The sequence below is a fragment of the Sarcophilus harrisii genome, chromosome 2 (assembly GCF_902635505.1).
Source record: "Sarcophilus harrisii chromosome 2, mSarHar1.11, whole genome shotgun sequence".
NCBI lineage: Eukaryota > Metazoa > Chordata > Mammalia > Dasyuromorphia > Dasyuridae > Sarcophilus > Sarcophilus harrisii.
The window spans coordinates 4,318,856-4,340,340 of NC_045427.1; the positions used below are offsets into that span (position 1 = coordinate 4,318,856).

Consider the following 21,485-nt stretch of genomic DNA (forward strand, 5'->3'; position numbering starts at 1 on the left):
GCAGGAACTCAGTAGGAAAGGGTGATCACAGCTCAGCCCCGTCCATCTCTTAGAAAAGCTGCACTGTGGGTCACCTTGCCCTTGTGTGGCTGAGAGCTGGCAGCTGCCCAGGCCCAAACCTGAGCCTTCTCCTCCTGTCTGCCATGCTGTGCCAGCCCTACTGGCACCTTTGGGGATAACTAGCCACAAATGGTGGGGGAAGGGGGACAGGTTAGGAAGGACTGAATTTTTGACCCTGGAGCTCATGGAGTGAGAGGGGGTCGTGGGCACACCGGGCCTCCAAGAAAATCATCCTGATGTTTCCGTGGCCAGCAGGTGGCTTCCGGACTTGCCCCCTTGGGGCTTCTTCCCCTCATCAATCGTCTGCCCTCGAGCCGCCAAAGGATGGGTCTGACCACGTGGTTCCTCTGCGACTGCCTGTTACTCATAGGGCTAAGTACAAATGCCTCCTTGGGGGCTGACCAGTCCTTCCCCAGCCACCTGATGCACCACACAGCTCCTCCCTGTGGACAGTCTGGTCAGTTCAACTGGCCCTCCTCTGGCTCCTCACAGCAGGTCCCATCTCCGTGCCTTTCCATCGGCCATCCCTCATCCATGGGAGGTGATCCCTCCTCCCTTCTACCGCTAATGGGCCCTGGAAGGCTCCTCCCAAAGCCTTCCTTTCCAGGGGCAGGGCTCCCGACTTTCCAGCCAACTGCTTCTGCCATCAGCAGTTCTTTTATGTCCGTGACATTCAGTTCTCTTCATTGCTTTCCTGCAGCCTGTATTTCCTTAATGATGACAGCAGGAGAAAAAGAGGATATGTATGTGTGTGTATCTGGGTACGGGGGTATAATGGGTACATATAAACTGCTTCTATTTTCCAGAACAAGATCAAATTTGATCTTATAAAAATTGCTTTATTTTTCTAAATAGAAATTGCTTTCAAAGCAATACAAAGGACTATCTGAGCAAGAGGAAAAGCTAATCCCAAATTGTTTCCAATTTGGCAATTCACTTTTGCCTCTTATCCCCAAATTGTCTTGAAGGTCTAGAAATCTTTGTCTTCTATATAAAAACAAAATAAGTTTAAGGTTTGTTTTTAAAAATTCTCACAGAACTAGGCAGTGTTTGTTGCCAGAAATGAAAAGCTTCACTTTGGATCCAGTTAAAAGAACACATTTTCCTGTGTTATCAGCTGGGTCCTTTCCCGCACATGGTGAGCGCCTTAACACCCTCCAAGGGCAGGCAGGCTGTCGCCATTTTCACAGATGAGACCATCGATCAGCCAAAAAGCTTGGTCGAGCGCTGCCTTGCTGGGTCGGTGGGGTCTTCCCCCCAGATCCACGATTCCCTCCCCCACCACACTGAGCTGCCCCCTGGCTTTCTTACGGCTCCAAGCTGTGAAGGATCCTCTGGGCGCAGCGATCTTTAATATGAATTTGTGATCGTGGACGGCCCTTTGAGGGGACATCATGCCACCAAGCCAGGGCTCAGAGCACAGGTGGCTGTTGCTCCTTCCCAGCCATCACCAGGCCTCCGAGGTGTTCTAGAAGGATCTTTTAGGGTTCCCTTCTGAGACGGGCTGACCTTCCTGCCCCTTGGCAATGGCGGCCCGACGCAGCTCAGGATGTTCCAGCACCCGGGTGAGGACTCCAGAGCTCATTCAGACCCACGGGCACTGTCCCGGAGCATCCGTATCAAGAATGGGATGGCAGTCCGTGGCTGGGCGCAGTCAGCCAATCACTGAGCTGGGGAGGGCAGGCTGATCCAGAAGGCAAGGACCTGGTGTGGTACCTGTCAGAGAAGTCCGCCGCGTCTCTGGGGAACCCGTCGTGTCCTGCTTTCTCTCCTGCTGCATCGGGTCCTCCTTGCCGGCTCTGGGCCACGCAGGAAGGCCTACTCCAGCTCTCCTGGGCCACTGGCGACCAAGAAGCCAGCATCTCAGAGCTCCCCAACTGTGTATCTAGACGTACCCTCCAGGGGTCACGGGGAGAGTCATTTCTTTCCTACTGGGCCCCTCATAAACGTGGTGCTTTTAGGATTTGGGGGACATCTGAGGTCCGATGTCCAGAGAGAATTATCATCAGGAAGGTGGGCTATTTGCTCAGCTAGTGAACCACCTGCCAGGGGATGCATGGGTGGAGGGAAGGGGAGCGATTCACTACCAACTTCGGGGTCCGTCTGCCCCGAGCCAAAAAAGGGAACAAACCCCCTCACTTTCGGTTCCAAGTCCTCCTCAAGGTTCTGGGCCCCCATTAGGCATTTCAGAACATTAGAGTGAGCCAAAATCAAGGCTACCCTAGCCCTGGATCGACCTGGAGTGTTCCAAGCTGATTCTGGACATCAGCTTTTAAAAAACTGTTTTAAAATAATGTTTTTCTTCATCTACGTGTAGAAAATTTATAAAATTCACTTTAAAAAATTCTGAGTTCCCCATTTTCTGTCTCCCTCCCTCCCCTCCCCTCTGAGGGGACAATAAGCGACTTGCCTGTGTGTTCACCTAGCATTACACACAAATGGGGGAAGGGTCACAATGAATAACAAAAGGGGGGACAAGAAGTTCAGTTACTTTCGCCTACAAAAGAATCCCAAGTGGGGGTCGGTTACGGGAAGGTGAGTCCGGCTCCCCGTGGAACTTCTGGAAAGAGGCAAGGCTGCTGGTCTGGGCCTCCGTCAGAAGTCTGAGAACCAACAGGGAGACACACGGTTACGCCTGCGGCTCTCAGGGTCCCAATGAGAGAGGGTGCTGGGGCTGCCTGGCCTCCAGGACGGCTCCAGGACGGCCTCTGGGATGGCTCCAGGACAGCTCCGGCCTCCTCCATCCCTGGGCCTGAGAAGCCACAGCCTGGCGGCTGCTGCTCCCTTTCCCCCTCCCCCCCAGTTTAATTTAGACTAAATATGAATTTTCCCCAAGTAAATCCTGACAATCCCGGTGTTCAGAGCCCCCGGGCAGTGGGCACACTAGGTCTGGGGGACCAGTTCCTCGCTCAGGCATCTCTCCAGTCCCCAGCCCTCCAGGCTGGGCTCAGGGTCACGGTGCGCCCTCGGGGGCTGTCAGCTGCTCTGGAATCGCAGTTTCAGTCTCTGGGCCAAAGGCAGAGGGCTTTCCAGGAGCAGACTGGCAGCCTTCGTTTCCCCGGGCGGGGACGGGCACAGGCCTGGCCGCAGCGAGCTCCCCGCAGCGTCCAGGAGGTCGAATGTGGAGGTGGCCGTGGCCGAGCATGGAGCCCCGGCTCCCTTACAGAGGGTTCTGGGATCTGGCCGCGGGACACTGGTCTGGAGCCAGGCCGGAGGGCGCTGCTCGGGCTTCCCCTTCGGCCGCAGGCACTTCTCGCTCCTGCTAGTCAGCTCGTCCTCCTCCTCTGAGGAGCTGCAGGGGAGGCAGACGGTCTTTTTGGGGAATCTCTTCGGAGTAGCCTGAGCCTCGGGATGAAGTCGGGGGAGCCCCCGGCCCAGGGGTCTCAGCGTTGGATTGCCGGAGCCAAGGGGCGCAAACGCTCCAGCTCTGGGTGCCCTCCTGCTTGCCATGTCAGACTGGTCCAGGCTGCTCTGCAAACGGAACACTGGGAAAAGACCTGGGGGGCTACAGTTAGGCTGCTGGGGCTCGAAGGAGGGGCCGCTTTTCGCAGTGAAGGCCCCTTTCCTCTGCAGCGCCGAGGCTTCCGGGTCGGCCCAGTGGCCGTGGCGCCCGTCCGGAGCCGAGAGCTGGGGCTGCGCCAGTGGCTGGGCACACCCCCACTCCTTCAGAGGCTGAAGGGTCGAGCCGAGGCTCGAATGGGTTCTGGCCGAGCCGGTGCTCTGGGGCTCGTGGGGGCTGTCGCCGCTGGGCCCTGAGGAGTGGGCCCCCGGGGAGACGCTGAAAGAGGTGCCCTCCCAGTCGATGGTGCTCAGCTGGAGGGCCTCGATGGCCGAGCTATCGTCCTGGAGCTCGGACATGGACAGCAGATGGCTGCTGGCCCAACCGTGCTGTGAGCCCCCGAGTCTCAGGGGGGTGGGGGTGGAAGCGGGGGTGGGGGTGGGGGCGGGCAGCTGCCAGGCTTCCAGACTTAGGGGAGCCCCACTCCAAAGCCGGCTGCCCCCCACGGGGCTGTTTCTCTGCGGCCATTCCTCCTCTGGGGGCGCTTTCAGGGCTGCCTTGGCGGCCTGTCCCGGGCCCATCTCGTGGGAGAGTCTCACGTGGGCCAGAAGGCCGGTCACCTCGCCCACATCCAGCAGATCGCCCCCCTTGTCCTTGTTCTTCTTACCTGTTCAAAACAAAAAAAAAAAAGAGAGTAAGCGGGTGTTCTTCTCCAAGAAAGGCAAAAGCAAAGAACGATCCTGGTGGTCTCTGCCAGGCCTGGGCAGGGCCTCCAGCAGGCACCGGGCTCCCATGAGGGGACGGACCCTTCCAGGGATTCGGAGTTGGGGGGGGGGAGGGCCTGGACCAGCCTGGGGCCACCTCGTGGGTAAGAGGTGTCAGGCAGATGGGCCCTGTGGGGCTCAGGGGGGGAGGGCCAGAGGGCAGCACCAGGGTCTTCTGCCAAGGCCTGTAGGGACCTTCCCGGGAACTGGAGCTGCCTGGGGCACTGGAGGGAGGGAGAGACCGGGATCTGTCCCAAGTTACAGGCTCGGACCCTGGCCTTCCTAGGGGGGCGCTCTGGGATCTAGTGATGATCAGCGAGCCTTCGTGCCCCCCCTTGCCCACCAGCATGTGCCAGGCCTGCCGTGCCATGCGGGCCCCAGACTCACTCTTGGACTTCTTCCCCTGGTTTTCCTGCAGCTGCTCCTGGTACTGGGCGACCACCTCGGGGTAGGCAGCTTCAAACAGGGCGGCTTCCTCCACCGTGAGCACGGCGAGTGGCCCGGCCTGGGGAGCCGCGCTGGCCATTACGTAGTGCTCTGAAACATGGGGGCAGGCGGGAGGCTGGCACCTCCCTGGCACTGCCCCTCCCCGTGCCCCCAGGTTCCTCACTTGTGGGGACCCTCCGCCGTTCCTCTGAAGCGAGCCCTGCCCCCTTCCCCCACGGACCCGTCTGCAGCGGGTCTGGATGCCCTGGGGGCCCCCAGAAGGCAGGGGCCCGCTCTGGCTCCCCAGCGCCTGGCACAGAAGCTAGCACACAGCAGGTGCTTAATGGAGGCTCACTGGCCAGCTGAAGGGCAGAGGCGCTGGGGGGAGGACAAGGCGAGAGCCACAAGCGCATGGGGGTCCCTGTGCAGAGCCCCTCCTCCCTGTGCTCACAGCCACCTTCTGCCCTCATCTTGGGGGGCCCTGCCCGCTCACCCCCAGGTCGGCCCCCAGGGCAGGAAGCCCAACAAGTGCCCACCGTGCCCAGCACACACCTGGCTTCTGCCACAGGATCTCCAAGCAAGGGACGCCGCTCCTGAGGCGGGAGCGGGTTATTCTGGGAGACAGAAAGTGGCCGTTTAACATGCTGCGGGGATGCCTCGGACCCGAGCAGGCCCCGCCCCTGCCCCCATTCCTCGTGGGCCCCCCTGGCCAGCCCAGAGCAGATGGGGAATAAGCCCCCCGGGACCCCCTCTTCCCGGAGGAAAGGCTGCCCCCCACCCGTTACCGCAGGGGCCGCAGCTGGGCGGGGCCCTTGTGCCCAAGCTTCCGTTCCACCATGTCGTGATGGGCCAAGAGCCCCATGAGCTTCTCGCAGGCGTAGTGCCGCGGCCACTCCAGCTTCTCCAAGGCAAAAATCTGGATGGGGAAAGCAACAGGGGACATGCGCGGGAGCACTTATGCAGCACCTGCTGTGTTCCTGCATCCCTGCCCGCAAAGACGGCCCGCTGACAAGGGCGGGCACCGGGGTCTCTGACCCAGGGCAGGGGCCTGTGCGGGGGTCCCGGCGTGGGCGGAGCCTGGTGCAGCACAACCCCATCCCCCGGGGCACGCGGAGGAGATGGGCGGCCCCACGTCGCGGGCCGGGCTCTCACGCCAGCCTCCTGGGACCCTCGGCGCACCTGCACGCACCTGGAAGGACAAGAGGTCAGGTCTCCGGAAGCAGATTTTCTTGGTCACTCGATCCTTGTTTACCTGGAATTCTCGAATGACCTGGGGTGGGGGCAGGGGGAGGGGACGCAGAGAAGAAAACAAACAGGATTCAGACCCGGCCGCCGGCCCGCCCTGGGTGAGCGCTCACTGGGGGTCTGGTTGTTACCTCAGGGAACGGGAATCCTTGGCAAGCGCAAGCTTTCCTAGAAACAAGCCACAGGTCACGAGGTCAGAGGCCACCAGGGCCAGCCAGAAGCACGAGGGGCCCCGGGGCGGTGGGGGAGCCTGGGCCAGAGGAGTGGACTGGGGGTCTGGCCTCCAAACCTCTGATGGCTCACAAAAAGGGGACGCCCAGGCCCGGGGACCGCTCTCACAGGGCAGTTGAGACAGGGGAGCTGCATCCCCGTGAAAACTCTGGGAAATGGAATTGGGGGTCACGGGAGGAAGGGCCTCCTCCTGGGCTCCCACGGGACTGGGGGTGAGGGGAGGAAGGGCCCCCTCCTGCCTTGGGGCCGCACCCCTCCCACAGCCCCAGCCCCTCCGGAGCCACCCGTGGGCACTCAATTGCCTTACTGAATCCCCCCTCCCCCCGCCCTGGGTCTGAGGGGCCTCTCTGCCACCCCCTCCGTCTCCTCATGCAGGAAGACCTGGAAAGGAGGCTCCGACATCTCTCTGGGCAAGCCCCACCCCCTTGCCCTCCCCCCACCTTTGGACCATCCCCCCCAGGGAATCCCACTGGCTCCCAGCAATGAACAGGCTGTCCCATGGGCTAAGGCCTCTCACGTGCCCCTCGCCCCTCTGCAGCCCTGCCCTGCACCTGCATCTCGCATCCATCAGGACCCCCAGCAGACCCCCTCATGGCCTTTCCCCTCCTCCGACCTTCCCTGGGCCAGCATCCGCCCCCCGGGGTCCCCTCCGGGTCTCTGGGGCACTCGTGGAGTGGGTGCCCCCGCCCAGTGCCCAGCAGGCGCCCCAGGGGAAGCGCCACGGAGGGACCCACTTCTTGACGCTGTTCTCGGCAGCACCCTGTAGCCGGCGGTGCTCGGCGCGGTGCCAGTCGCACAGGCAGCGGTACTTGGGGTCGTGGGGCTCGCAGTAGCGCTCGCTGCCGCACAGGCGGCACCCGCGCAGCTCGTGGTCCCCGGGGGAGCCTGCAGAGACACAGAGCGCCGGCTCACCGCCCGCCCGGCCCCGGCCCAAGGGCCCGTCACCAGTGGCCAGCAGACGATCAGCGCCCATCGCGGCGCCGAGATCTGAGAAGGTCCCACATCCCAAGCAAAGACGCATCTTTAACTGCCGCAGGAGAACCAGGAAGCTTGGGCGGATTTCAGAGAAGGGCAGGAGGAGCCTCCTCCCCGGCCAGAGGGGCCCCCGTGCGGCCCCCAGCCTCCCACGGCCTCGCTGCGAGCTCCCTTCCCGCTGACGCTCCGCCTGGGCTGGGCCTGCAGACTTTGTGGAAGGAGCCCCCGTGAGCTCCTAGGTGGGGCGTCAATGGGGAGAGAGGGGGGTGAAGGCTCCTTGTGCAGGGGGACTGAGGCCAGGAGCAAAGTCTCTCCGGCTGAGCCCCTCGAGGCAGGTTCTCTGCCCTCCAATGCCTCTTGGGAGGGAGAAAGAGGGGCCTGGAAGAGCCACTGGAAGCAGGGACGGATGCCACGTTCTTGGGTTTCGAGGATGGCCGTCGACGGGGGCTACAGACACGAAGAAACGGGCTCTGGCCGCTCAGAAGGAAAGTTCCAGGTGCAAAAAGGCCCCCAGTGGAGCGGGAGCTTTACTAGGGGCCGTGTGCGGCTGTGAGAGGGGGACTAAGTGAGCCCTGCCGGCTCAGGCCTCCCACTGGGGGACCGGGGAGCCCCACCTGGCCCTCGGACAGCAAGGGACTGCGCCAGTGCCCACTGACATCACCAGGCTGCCCCCGAGCAAGTGCCGGAACTCTGGCCGTGAGAAGATGGGATTCCCTGGGAAAGTCACCGATGCTGGGGAGCCCTGAAGGGAGAAGGGGAGGGGGAGAGGGAGCCACAAGCGTGAGCCCGGCCGGACTGCAGGCCGGCAGGGGCAGAAGGGCCAGCGAGCAGTGTTCCTCGGGGCCGGACGACTGGACACCCCACGGATGTCTCCTACCTGGATGGGCGCACACATTGCAATGAGCTGGCTTCCTAACTGGGGCTGGCGGCAGGTCGGGGCTGTGGGACTCCTCCTTCCACTGATCGAACCTGGAAAGGCAGCAGCCAAGTGGGGCCAGGGCCTGGAGCAGCTCAGCGCTCTTGGGGCAGATGCCCGGGCTCCTCCAATAACTCCACAGAGCGTCCCCTTAAAGACAGGGGTGCGGAAGCCAGTGTGGAAACCAGCCCCGATCTACAGACAGGGGTGCGGAAGCCAGTGTGGAAACCACCCCCGATCTACAGACAGGGGTGCGGAAGCCAGTGTGGAAACCACCCCCGATCTACAACGACCATTAGGGGAAGCCGATTTCTGAGGCCCCGCTGGCAGCCCAGTATTCCGACACGTGAAGGGGCGAGGGCCGAGCCACGGATGCTGGGACGGACTGGCCACGGGCTTTGTCCTTTAGTTCTGTCCTGTGTTTGTGGGTCTCCCGGGGGAGGGGAGCCTGGCAAAGACTTTGGCGAGCCGGCACATCCGCGTCCGGTACCCACCGCTATGTGGATCACGGGTTAGAATTTATAAAAGGCAGGACGGACTTGGCGGACGCCATTTACCCCTTTCCTTACTTTGAAAGGCTCTGCTTAAAAACAGCTGTGGGCAGGAGACTCATGGAGCATTTTACGTCCCCACTAGACTCATCCCAACTCCCGACTAGACTTATATGACCTATTTTACCGCTAACTGGAGCCATCCCAGCAATGCTCATGGCTGGCGGCCCAGAGAAAAGGAAGAGAACTGAAGGCCGCACCGGGCCTGGCTTCCTTGGACATCCTTGGGAAAAAGTGGAGTCGAGGGGCACGTGGGAAATTTCTAGAATCCAAGCACCCAAAGCAGCCTCTCAAACAGAAAAGCAAACTCGGAAAGAGTAGGCCGAGCCCTCCGAGGCCGCGGGTCTGCAGGCCCCCGAGTCACAGGGATGCTCTCTGCACAAGAAAGCCCCCCTGAGAGCAAGCAGAGACCGGCCTCTCTCACCTGTCAGTCCTGGGCCAGCCTGGCTCTTTCTTATCTTCTTGACTACAAGCATCCACTCCTCTCTGCTGGCCGCTCCAGAGCTTCTCCCAGCCCCTGGGCCCTCCCCTCTCTGCATCACCCCATGTGACCCCTCATAGGGGCTCCTCCACAGGGCCCAGCTCCCTCCCTTCCTCCTTCCTCTCTCCCTTCCCCCACTAGAAGGGAAGGTTCTGGAGGGCAGAGCCATCTTTGCTTTAAGGTGCAAGTGGGCCGCCAGGCCCACAGGAAGCACCTGCTCAATGCTTCCTGCCTCTGGCACGCAGCCACTGCAGGGAGAGAGCAGGGCGTGCTCTGGCCCCCTCATGGGCCCCAGGGTTCAGCCCCTCGGGGCCCCCCTGCCCCAGGTGCCTCCCAAAGGCAGTCTCCTCCCAGACCAACGGGGGCTGATGATCCTGCCAGGGAAGAGCCACATTCTCGAGTTCACCTTGGACTTACTTCTGCAGCAAGTTCTGCCCTTTCAAAGAGCGCACAAGCTTTAGCGCCAGCTCCTTTCCAACTCCAGGGACTCCCTTCAGGAAGAAAAACGTGACCGAAGGAAAGCGCCATTAATCCCAGGAATAACCCCCCCTCTCCCCCTGGCAGCCGATTCCCCCAGGGCCGCTTTAAAGGAAAATCTCAGGGAAGCGGGCGGATCTGGGGCTGCCAGAGGAAGCCTCCAAGATGGCAGTGGCACTTCTGCGGCCCTGACGGTGACGGGGCACGCTGGGGCGCTCCTCACCACAGGGGGCAAGAATTTACAAATGGATCGGGGATATATGTCCAGCCGTCTCCTCTGGACCCATCAACAAAGGCCCCAACACAAAGGCTGAAGGAAGTGGAAAGAGCCTGGAACAGACAGGACGGGATGCCAGCATCTGGCCCTGGCCCTGGGAAGGGCTGAGGAGCCCACGTCCCCTGGCAGGGGGTGCTCTGAGCAAGCTCCTGAGGGGACCGCTTGGGAGGGGAGCACCAGAGAGAAGGGCCAAGCCCCCGGGGGCTTCCACAAGGAGGAGGATTGGTCCCCCCGATGCCATAGCAGTGCCCCCAGGACAGTAAGAGTGGGGTTCCCTGGGAGCACAGGCCCCAGCAGACACACTGAATGTGCCCAAACACCGGCAGGAGACGCCGGGGGACTGGGGGCAGATGGATGCCACGGGCTCTCCTCTGGGCCATGTGCGCTCGCTAAGCTGGCACCCAGCACGCCGCAACCCCCGCGGCGAGAAGGTGCCCCCTGGTTTGAGGACATTTTGTATCCACCCCTTCCTAAAAGCTTATCAAGTCTGGCTAGCCAATTGTGATCAACAATCGAGGGAGAAGCACACGCATGGGAGCCCGGGAGCTCTAACAAACCCCCAGAACCCTGAGGAGGGACATGTCCCCTTCTGCTGCTCTGGGGACCCCCTGGGAGGGCTGCTGAGCAGCCATATCCACCAACAGGCCCATGTCCGGCTCCAGCCCCTTCCGGAGCCCAAGCACGGGGCGTCAGAGTCTAACTGATGTAGACGCACTTCTTTTTTAAAAAACTATTATTACCTGAAGAAGCTTTTATTTATTTACTCATTTAAGGAAATTCCCCTGGAAGGAGAACGCATTTTGGAGGTGGAAGTTTCATAACAAAGCCAACGACCAATCGGGGTCTGTGATGAGTCTGACATTCTCTGGGAAGTGGCGCCTTCACAAATTGGATCACCATGTCCCCCCCCCCCCCCCCACCCTTATCTGGACCCTGAAGTCTTTTCAGGACAAACTGGGACTAGGAGCATCTTAAATGGAGACCTTCGCCTTGAACAGAATGGGCTGAACAGCCGAGAGGGCGGGGTCCGAGGCCCAGTGCTCCCCGCCCCGCTCAGCTCCACCCTGGACGGACATGGCCATGGACCTGGGAACCCTTCCAAAGTGCTCCGAGTCTCCCTCCGAAATTCTGCATCAGCCCTGGGAGAGCTCACCAGGCTTCCACCCCGGCCTCTTCCTCTCCAGCTGCCTCCTCCACAATCAGTCACTCAAGAAACGCACATTAAATGCCGACTGTGTGCCAAGCATCGAGGGTACACCAAGAGACCAACAGGAGTCCCTGCCCTCGTGGAGCTTACAGTCCAAGGAGGAAGGCCCCAAGCAGGCCAGCCAGACTGGGGAGCTCTCCCCGGGATAAACAGGGCACAGGGGATAAATCCAGGGGTCCGAGCTTTGGAGTAAGAAGGACTGACAAAGATCGTCAAGAAAATGGAAAACCAGCTTGTCAGAAACTCTGAAAAGACCGACATCTGCCATCACGTGCTGAGAGAAGGTCCAAATGGGAACGTGGTGATTCATGGGAAATTATGCCCATCAGATTTGTGGGTAAAAGAAGAATTTCTGACCAACAAGAGACAGAGATGATCACAGCAAGTAAAATGGATTGTTGGATTATTCTTATTTAAAAAGGTTTTATGCGAACAAAGCCAAAGCAGCCAAGATTAGTGGGGAAACTGGGGGGAGGGTGAAATCATGGCAAGTTTCTCTGATAAAAAGCTCATTTTTTCAAATATAGGGAACTGAGTCAAATATACAAAAACAAGTCATTCCTCAGTCAAAAATGGCTAAAGAATATGAACAAGCAGTTTTCAAAAGAAACCAAAGCCATCTATTGTCGTTAAGTCATTTCAGTTGTGTCCAATTCTTCATGGTCCTATTTGGGCTTTTCTTAGCAAAAAGGTGATTTACTATTTCCTTCTCCAGTTCATTTTACAGAGGAAGAAACTGAGGCAAACGGGGTTCAGTGGCTTTTCCAGGGTCTGAAGGTTTGAACTCGGGAAGAGGAGCCATCTTGATTCCGGCCCTGGCACTCTATCACCTAGCCATTCAGATATCTAAACACACATGAATGAACGCTCTAAATCGCTACTGATTAGAGAAAGGGGAACTAAAACAACTTGGGGTACCACCTCTCACCCACCAGATCACAAGTACTGGAGAGAGGTAGAAAATTAGGGGCACTCATGCATCATTGGTGGCGTTGTGAACCGGCCCAAGCGTTCAGGAAGAGAGTTTGGAACATGCCCTCAGGGCTCTCAAACTGTCCACGCAGCAACCCCACAAGGGCTCTGTGCCAGGGGAGGGCAGAACCGAGGGAATGACCCTCTCTGTGTGGCTGGGGTGTGGGGGGGAGGGGGACATGGGACGCAGGCTGTGAAACGCAGGGCCAGGCCGCTCTTTAGGGCGGGAGTGGGGAGAGAAGGCCCAGAGCCAAGTCCGAACTCCCAAGAAGGAAGCTGTGAAGGCCACATTCTTCTTGGTTGGCCAACGTGAAACATCAGGGAGGCTAAAACCCACATCCAGGAAGCGCCCGAGCTCAAGCCCGAGCCATCCCTGACCTCCCCAGAGACTTCAGAAACTGGACCAGCGTGGAGAGATCATGGTTGGGTCGAGCCAACCTAAATCAGATGGGTGTGCCGAGCCAGGGTGGGGCCAGCCGGACTCTCAAGAGCCCTTGAAGGAGGTAAAAAGAATAACGAAATGCATCTGGATGCACAAAGGTGAACCACATCAAGGACTCGAGGACCACCCTGAGGAGGAGGAGGAGGTTAGAATTCTCACAAGGTGCTGAGTCAGGGGAATTGATAGAGACAATGGTTGCCTAACAGTTCTCTAGACGTACTTAGTGCTTTAATTAGAGTTCGCACCTTTAAGAGAGCTTATATAAGCTAGCAGCCTCAAGCAGGATGGATTCTGGGAGACTGAGAGGCAGGATTCAGTTGGGCAGAAGGAAGGGAGACAGAGAAGAGGTGGCAGGCTGTCCTGTGGAGAACCCTGAAGCCAAGATCCCAAAGGCCTCCAGAAAGCTGGCCGAGCCCCAAGTGAAGGAGATAAGATTTTGGAAGAGACAACAAAGGATTTGGACTTTAACTCCTGGCTGCATTTGAGGTGATTATTACATAGAACTGAAACTAAGGCTGCCTCCAGAAGCTCCCAAGAAACCTGCTCCCAGGACATTATATTTGAGAGAAAAGAATGTTACTGAGGAGGGCCGCCTACCAAAGCGCACCACGTCAGCCCGACGCACATGCACAGCTGCAGGAGCCCCCCACCTTCACCAGCCACTTGCCATGCCGGGCCGAAGGGCTGCGGGTCTGCCCACCTGCACAGTGATCCAGAGCGCGCCCCATGCCCCACCCCGTGCCAGGGCCGATGAGGAGGACGTGGGTCTCAAGGGCGGCCCCGCCAGGGGCCACACACACAGATGTCAGCTGCCTCTCGAAAGCCCTCCCTTTACTAAGCCCACATCCGGGAGGCAGGATCTTCTCCCCACGCTTCCACCGAAGTGCCTTGTGCCGAGCAGACGCAGACGTCCCCATGGAATGGGACATCCCCAGTGCCACGCCGCGCGTCGGGCTGGGAAAGGAGCAGACGTGCTCTTCGCGTTAACCGGTGGGCTGGCTGTTACTTTAGATGAATCAACAATGTGTCAGTTTTAATTTCCAATGTGAGAAAGCTGACAGCTGCGACTCACGCAGAGAAAACTCTTTCAGGAGTGACCGGCTTGAGGACCACCGGCTTCCTCCATCCATCCAACCAGCCGTTATGGAGGTGCGACTGTGCTCCGAGCCCCACAGCAAGGATTGGGATGACAGGAACGAGGCAAAGGCAACTCCTGCCTTTGAGGGGCCGACTTCCCGCTGGGTGAGCGGGGGCCCACGTGCAATGTGAGTCAATATGGAGCATGCATGGAGCAAAGATCTGTGTGGGCCGGTCTTGGGGCGGTAAGGGGGTTCCCTGGCAACAAAGGCACCACGGCAACAGGAGCCCCAAGCAGGTCTTTTTCTCAGTCCGTGGCAACCATGAGTAAAACTAGCAGGGGGTCCATGAGCATTCGCTCCAGACCAGGCTGGGGAGGCAAAGGGGGCGGCGCCAGCGGCTTACCTTCGGAAGGTAGTCACAGCCCAGCAGCACGGCCAGGCCAATCAGGGTGTCCCGATCCAGGCCCAGATCCCGCTTAATCGAGGACATCGTGTAGCAATCCACATGGGGGTCCTAAAAGACAAGGAGCGTGCAAAGCCTCAGCTAAGTCTCCTGCATTATGTGTGTGTGTGTGCGCGGAGGGAACAAAAGAAATCCCAACGTCCCAGCGGGAAGGGAGGACCATTTGGTGCCAAGAGCACCCCGAGGAGGCTCGGGCAGGCTCCACCCAAGGGCTCCAGGCCCCAGGATGGGCTACGAAGCCTTGCCTCGAGTCCCACACTCTTCAAAGGAGGAGGACGAGCCTGAAGCCAGTCACCCACAATCACTGGGTCAGAGGCAGATGCAGCGTCTCAGGCTCCATAGCCAAGGACCTCGGGGGCCAACAGCTGCTGAACAACTTTCTCTGCAATCATTATCCTCATGGCTCTTACTAAGCAGGTGCAGCCGATGATTCAGTCGCATCCTGCACCCCCAGCTCCTGACTTACAGCCGAGACCTGGGATGCGTACCTGAAGGCGCCAAGGCTGGGAGAAGGCAAGTTTCCTGTCTCGACAAGGGACCTCCCTGCCCAAGCTCAAACCCTGGGATGCATCAGAGACAGCCCTGCCCCAGGTCTCTCTGGCTTTGAGGGCTAACCTTTGTGGCATGCTGCCTCAGAATATCCTTCCCCCAAAGTTAATCACTTGACAATAATAATCTTCAAAAATTAATTTTCAAAAACACGTACCTTTGCATTCATAGTGAAATTTCGATAAACAGTCTGTGCTCCGTAAAGGAAAGCGTCTCCATCGTCAGTGAGGCACCCGTCCACATAGCCATGGGCATCGAGGTAGGCGCACATAGCCTCGGCTTCCCCGGATGCCTGAACCCACGGAACTCCCAAGCACTCCAACAAGTCAAGGCACTAGGAGCAGAATCCACCAAAATCAGGGCCTGCTTCCCATCAGTCAATCAGCATCAAGTGCCTACTGTGTGCACTAGCTTATGCTTCTTGCACCATCCTTCTCCAGGAATCACGAAGCCCAAAGGGGTAGTGATTTAGAAGGTTAAAAACTGCCTTTTAAGGACTTGGAGATTCCAAATGTAGATAAATGATACAGATGGGTGGATGGTAGCTAAATGATACACGGATGTTATGGAGAGAGACAGATGACAGATTGATGGGTGGGTGGGAAGATAGGTAGAAGACACAATGTAGATTAGCTAGAATGACAGACTTGAAATGCAGCAGCACATGCTTTGGTTTCAATGTTAACACCTAAAGGTCTCTCAATGCGCTTAGGGTAGGACCAACAATTCTCCATTTCTCATCTGCCATGGCACTTGGACCTGTGCTGCCCACCCACCGAGAAGCCCGCTAAAAGTGCAGGACTGGCTTGCTGCCTTCGGCCAGAGGACACTCTTCAGGGTATCCTGGGAAGTCAGTCCCCTACCGCTGGCTCTCAGGCCCTCCCCCTGCTAGCTCGGGGTCTTCTGCAAAGACAGATGTTCACATTCAAGGGCAAGGCAGGCCACCTTGGGGACAGCAGAGATCTTTTTACACTACTGAATGCTCACTAAGGCCGGCTTATGGCCCTTCTTTATCTACACAGAATGGATCGAGCCATGAAGGAGGCCTGCTCTCAGAAGCACGACGTCAGCAACGGCTGAGGAGGACGGACGCCGTCCTTCACGTAATCCACGTCCGATCCATTACTGAGACTTCGTGGGGAAAAGAGCTTCTCTTGTAATAGAAGGATTTCCCAAGAAGGGAATTGTGCTCCTAGGACTCAATCCCAAGTGCCCCGTGTAGTGCAAATGAATATTTAAGAACAAACTGGATGACAATAAGCAGTCGGAATTTCTGTAATGACATTGGAACGTTTCCTGCTTGAGACAAAGGTATAAAAATCATGTTCAAAGAGAAAATAGAGCAAAATCCCATAAAGGTGGAGGAGGTTCTAAGTGTAATGAGCGCTCCTAGTCAGGAAGAGAAGAGAGATAAGGCCTGGAGCCTGACCAAAGGCCGCCCTGTGGCATAGATACTCGTGAACCCCCAATCACCATCTCAGCTTCCTATCTCTCTTCCATACAAAGACCCTACGGAAGCCCTGAGGCCAGAAACCCAAAATAACTAAGTGTTCTTCCTTTCTTAGGGGATGTGGGGGATGTTTTGGCTCCAAACTTTGGGGACAGAAGGGCCCCTGGCTCTGGCTGCTCACCTCTTTTAAGACAGCCTTGAAAGAGGATCTTGTGAATTTGTGGGCCCGGTTTTGGGGGGCCCCGAAGCGCGTCTCGTTCCGTTTGCCCATCACGTCTGCTTTCAGCTTGGGAGCGTCGCCTTCCATGACGAAGAGCAGTTTTACTTCCATTAAGGTTAGAGATGAGATGCGAAAAAACAGGTTCCTGAACAGCCCAAACAGATCTAAATGAATCCCCGGCTCTGAGAAAAGCCAGCGAGTGGCCAAGCCCTGCACCCTGTGCCCTGAGCTATGGCCAGCCAGCGTTGCCGCCTCTCCCCTCTGCGCCCACGTGGCTTGACTCTGTCCCTGAGCACATTCACCCCAGCTCTCTGTGCCCTCGCAGAGGCGGGCTGAGCCTCACGCCTCCCCGTCCAGCCCAGGAAATTACTCTGGACGTTCCATCTACATGTTAGATTCATTTCTTTGTGTTTGTGCCATTTGCCCTAAAAGCATGTAGCCACCTTGTGGGCAGGGAACGTGCCCTGATGCCTCACACTGTGGCTGACGCTCTCAGACGTCCGGGAGCTGATGCCGGGACATGCGAGTGAGCTCGCCTTAAGGGAGGCTGGGCCGTGCACTCACCAGCCTCAGTCTCGCCCCCGGGGTCACCAGGCTCCCGGGGCACGACACAGTCAGGACAGATTAGCGGGCAATGCCACGCTTGCCACTCTTCTCCCATGCCGTGTCTCCTGAGTGAGGAGCGGGAAATCTGGGGAGGCGACGCTCTCAAAAACTCAGCCCACCACACCCCACAGAAGCAGGGAGACATAAGAACCAAGGCCACGGTGATGGATGCGGCCGCCACGAATCCAACGCACCTGAGGTGGGGCTTGACGTGGTGCTGGCCAGCTTTCATAAGAAGCAAGGCCACGGGGGACGGGCGCGGCCACCATGAATCCAACGCACCTGAGGTGGGGCTTGACAACGATGCCGACCATCTTTTTGACAGCAAGTGCTTCGCATACCCAGAGACTCAGGTCAACGGCCAGGGTCTTCCCCTGGAGACTCCGGAGAGGGGCGTGCCGCTTAACAGGCTCCAGAATCTGCCACAGATCATTCACCCCCATGCTGGTTTTCTCCGATGTTAGGAAAACTGTGTAACAGAAGGATTTAATGGTTCCAAATAAGAAATTTAGACGTTACATGGAAAAGTCTTAAAAAAGGAGGGGATAGCTCTGCTTTCCCGTTACTAGTCCTCAAATGACAAAATTAACACAAATTCAATAATCATCAATTAAAAACGTCAAGACGATGAAGGACAGACACAAGAAAGTAGGAACCTGTGCCCCACGGGGTCTGTCTGCAAAAGAAACAGATGTGGGGGAATCCTTTGGGTCCTCACGGGGACGCAATTAAAAGGACTGACAAGTCACCGTTTACCCGTTCCCTTTATCGGGAGACAAGCTCAGTGGGATCCTTGCATCAACCAAGAGCATGAAGCTAGAAGAAAGTCCTTCGCTAATGTGAGAGAAATGAAAGCTAGGGATGAAAATCACCCCCATGGAAAATGGGGTCAAGCCCAGCAGGAGCCTGGTCAAAGCCATGGCAAAGGAACTGATCGGGGAGCAGGGAAGAAGGGAGAGGGGCCTCTGTCTCTGCTGTTCTTGACCAGGGGATGGCTCATATGAGTCCTGGCAGTGCCCCCCACATCAATAGCATTTGATGGTCCCATCTGTGTGGGGCCTGAGGAGCCCAGCAGAAAGCATCGCACACCTAAGTCTTTCAGGGGGTCCCCATGACGGGAAGAACAAGGGTTTTCATCCCTGAGGAGCTGTAAGTGACTCTTCGCCCCTGAGTCTCCCTGGCCCCTAGCCCCTCATCCTCTGGAATCGCCATGGAATCGAGGGAGCCCGAGCTTCTAGTTGGAAGGATGTTTGTACCAACAGGCTACCATGACATCACTGGGTAAATACTTATTCTGAAGCTCATTAAGTCTGACTGGCTAAAGAATCCCAAATAAGGAGAGAAACAGCACAAGGGAGGGCTCCCATGAGCTGGTGTAAGAAACCAGCCCTGGAGCTTTTCAGGGTCCTCAAACCTCGAGGGGAAAAAAAGTAAGAATGGCCCCAAGTGATGCGGACTTGAAGAGGATCCTCCATTGCCTTTCACAACAAGGCAGCTGTTCCCTACATCCCCTTTGCAAAGGCTTCATTAGTCAGTGTCCCCTTCTCGTGCCTCCCTTGTGACTGTAGGCCCAATCCAGGGGTTTCCGAGCCCTTTGTCAAAACTATTCAGCAGCTTTCTTGCCTGGACTGTGATGCAGGGAAGGATCTGGAGGCAGGGCCCTGATTCTGGGACGCCAGCAAAAAAAAGAAGCTAATGTGAGGCTGGATGGGCAGGGCCAAAGAGGCCAAAAGCAGATTGGCTGGTGGGCCACGGAGAGAAGGCTGCCGGAGGCCTGGGAGCTCAGGTGGCGATGGGCCGGCCTCATGTGGACAGATGAAAAGGGGAAAGAAGCGCAGCCAGGTGGGAGGGAGAGTCGGCTGGCCCGGGCCCCCTCCTTAAACGGAGGTTTGGGGAGGAGCTCCCCACTTCTCCCATCAGAGGGCTCACCATCACTCCTCCCTCCGCTACCAGCCCAGAGCTCCGCACTTCCTCAGCCAAACTCCGGAAGATGAGCTTCTCATTCCCTCCACTTGCCCCGCTCACCCTTTTGCAAGCTGGCCCTCTTATCCCCACTTGGCTGAAACCGCTCTCTCCAAAGGAACCTCTTAGCCGCTCAAAGATCACAAGTCTCTTCTCCGGCCAATCCGATGGCCGGTCTGGGTCGCTGGCCCCGCTGAGCACTTCTCTTCCCAGTTACTTTTAAATTCCTGTCTCCAGGTCCTCCTACCTAGCTTGTTACTTCTGATCAGCTCCTGAATCCGCCCGCTTCTCTCTGCTCACACGGCCCCTCCCCCAGCCTGGCTGGGCTCCATGGCCAGGATGGCACATCACAATTGGCCCCAAGCTGCCCTTCCAGCCTCCCTGGAGGGGGCCAGCCCAACTCCCCGGCTCGCTCTCCTCCCCCTCTGTTCTGGAGTCCCTCTCTTCCTTCAAAAGGCAGCCCCTGCCCCGTGGAGCTGGTTCTGAGCTTATTTCTAGCGCCCGCCCGCCCTTCCCAGGCGCTCTGGGATAAGGGACTTTCTGATTCTTTTGGTTTTGTCTGACACAACAGGATAAAAAGTTGCCGAGCTGGCGTTTCCCCAGAATGTGGGGCGGGGTCTGCCCGCCGGGGCGGGCGCTGCCCTGCTTAGTGACTGGCCGTCCACTCTGGGGGGGGGGGGCGCAGCTGGTATATCGAGCCCCTTTGGAATCAAGGCTGGGTGCGCATTTACGAGCCAGGTGACCCTCCCCCGAGTCAACTCAAACTCTGTAATTCTCAGTTTCCTAATTGAGAAACGGTCACGTTACTTGCACTCACGGTAAAGGAAACGCTTCTTAAAGCGCTTCGAACGTATGGGGAAAGCGACGGATGCTGGAACATCACCGGTGTTCAGAACGCAACCGGGCCCGCAAACCTTCAAAAGGCACAAGCGAACCCCCAGATGGGGAAGCTCAGCAAGGACCGGCAGAAGCGCTCCTGAGAGCAGCGCGCCCCCCGCTGGGCATCTCGCAAAGGCGGGCTGTGAGGGGAGGCAGCCTGGTCTGCCAGCCAGCTCTTGACATCGCCCTCCATCTCCTCTGGGCCGAGCCCCAGACAGAGGCCCCTCTGAACAACAGATGCTCCTCTGGAGGCTCCGCTGTCCCCGCGGCCGGGGCCGGGCCCGGGCCCCCAGAGGAGGCTCCGCTGTCCCCGCGGCCGGGCCCGGGCTCAGGCCCCCAGAGGAGGCTCCGCTGTCCCCGCGGCCGGGGCCGGGCCCCCAGAGGAGGCTCCGCTGTCCCCGCGGCCGGGCCCGGGTTTACCCTGGTAAATTTCCCGACGTTCCCAGAACTGCCCCCTGCTGGCCTCTCCTGGGGTGGCGCGGAGGGGCTTCTGGCCCACGGGGCAGCCCCTCATTTGACCCCCAGTCCCAGGGGTCTCCCCGCGCCAGGAGCGCCCCCGCCCCTCCAGACCTCCCTCCGTGCGCTTCCCCCCGGGGCGGGGCGGGGAGAGTTCCGGGGCCCCAGCGGAGGCGGCCTCCAAGCCTCTGGGAGACGGAGACCAGAAGCCCCGGCCGGCCTCGGGCCGCCCCGTCCCCCCCCCCCCCCCCCGCCCCCCGCACCGCACTCACCGCGAAGGCGCCGACGGGGCAGAAGGCTCCAAGGCCGAGGCCGGCGCTGACTTCCCAGTTCCAAATTGGCGCTCGCGCCTGGCCCCGCCCCCGAGCGGATGGAAGCCCCCGCCAAGGGGAAAGCCGTCTTTTGCCCGCCTCGGCTACCGGTTCCGGCCAATGTACCCGCCTGGAAGGGCGGTCCCGGGGCGCAAGGCGTGTGCCCGCCGGCTTGCCCAGGAATGGGGAAACGGCCGCTTCCCGGCCGAGACAGCAGGGCGGGGGGCAGCGGCGGGCGCGGGGAGGGCCTCCCGCCCTCCTTCCGGGACCGGCGGCTTTTCCCCTGCGGCGCCGGTTTTGGCGGGTTCCGCGGGCAGCCCGAGCCGCGGGCTCCCGTGGGGGCCGAGGCCAGGACGCCCGCGTTGCTTGGGGGAACTGAGCCTCCGGTCGCTAAGTCCCTCCGCCATCCCCCCGCGCTGCGGCACCTCGGCAGGTAGGGGGCTGAGGGGTGCTGCCCTCCCCAGGCGGGGAACGGGGGGCTGGGAGACGGGTGGAGACCGCGGGAGAGTTCGTGGGGGGCCAGGGCCACCCGCGGAGGGGAGGCGAGGGGAGTCTGAGGGGGGAGGCGGCGTCCTCCGTCCTTGCTGTGAGCACTTAAGGGGCGCCTACTGTATACCAGCAAAAGCTCCAGGCAGCGTCTGCTCCGAACCCTGACTTAGAATCCTGAGGGGGGGAGGGGGAGGAACAGGAAGGAGGGAGGGAGAGACGGGAGGGGGAGGATGGGGGCCCCTGAGCCCTCTGGGGGCCGGGCGGTGAGGAGGAGGCCCTTGGGGGAAGGGTGCGCATGACCGCTAAGCGGGCACCAGGAGCTCCCCTGAGGGGGGCACGTGCCCGCCGCACCCAGCAGAGGGCGCCGTGCAGGAGGGGCACGGATGCCCGCTGGGCCGGAGGCCGCAGACCCCCCCCGCGGCCCTCCACCAGGGGCTGGCGCCGCCCTGCGGGCGGAGGAGCAGGCCCCAAAGGGCCCCCTGCCGGCCCCTCGGTGCA

The 21,485-nt window shown here is 59.4% G+C and overlaps 2 protein-coding genes across 5 annotated transcripts in view; one reads left to right on the forward strand and one right to left on the reverse strand.

Moving 5' to 3' along the window:
• Positions 1-1,154: 1,154 nt before the first annotated feature.
• GEN1 (GEN1 Holliday junction 5' flap endonuclease) lies at positions 1,155-20,553 on the reverse strand. Of its 3 annotated transcripts, none has more exons than XM_031949603.1 (14): positions 20,460-20,553; positions 17,173-17,359; positions 16,246-16,429; positions 14,772-14,948; positions 14,006-14,116; positions 9,566-9,639; positions 8,078-8,169; positions 6,960-7,110; positions 6,126-6,162; positions 5,939-6,019; positions 5,535-5,665; positions 5,302-5,363; positions 4,711-4,860; positions 1,155-4,226 (listed from the first exon to the last, which is right to left on the reverse strand). In XM_031949603.1, exons 2-14 carry the CDS (start codon positions 17,331-17,333, stop codon positions 3,037-3,039), a joined length of 2,601 nt encoding a protein of 866 aa, XP_031805463.1. In that variant the 5' UTR covers positions 17,334-17,359; positions 20,460-20,553; the 3' UTR covers positions 1,155-3,036. The 3 variants fall into 3 exon arrangements, with proteins under 3 accessions (XP_031805463.1, XP_031805464.1, XP_031805465.1); XM_031949604.1 differs by lacking the exon at positions 20,460-20,553 and adding an exon at positions 18,916-19,684; XM_031949605.1 differs by lacking the exon at positions 20,460-20,553 and having other exon boundaries at positions 17,085-17,251.
• Positions 20,554-20,786: 233 nt separating this feature from the next.
• SMC6 (structural maintenance of chromosomes 6) overlaps positions 20,787-21,485 on the forward strand; it is a 35,641-nt gene continuing 34,942 nt past the window's right edge. For both annotated transcript variants that reach the window (XM_031949606.1, XM_031949608.1), the window contains exon 1: positions 20,787-20,931. The gene's annotated coding sequence lies outside the window, so the exon portion shown is untranslated. The remainder of the gene's footprint in view (positions 20,932-21,485) is intronic.

Coding starts and splice junctions, on each gene's coding strand:
- GEN1 (XM_031949603.1), bottom strand. CDS start 17,333: ATGGGGGTGAATGATCTGTGGCAGATTCTGGAGCCTGTTAAGCGGCAC. Junction 14,117..14,771: donor ATTTCACTATGAATGCAAAG/GTACGTGTTTTT, acceptor CTTGTCTTTTAG/GACCCCCATGTGGATTGCTA. Junction 5,364..5,534: donor GCCCAGCTGCGGCCCCTGCG/GTAACGGGTGGG, acceptor TCTGTCTCCCAG/AATAACCCGCTCCCGCCTCA.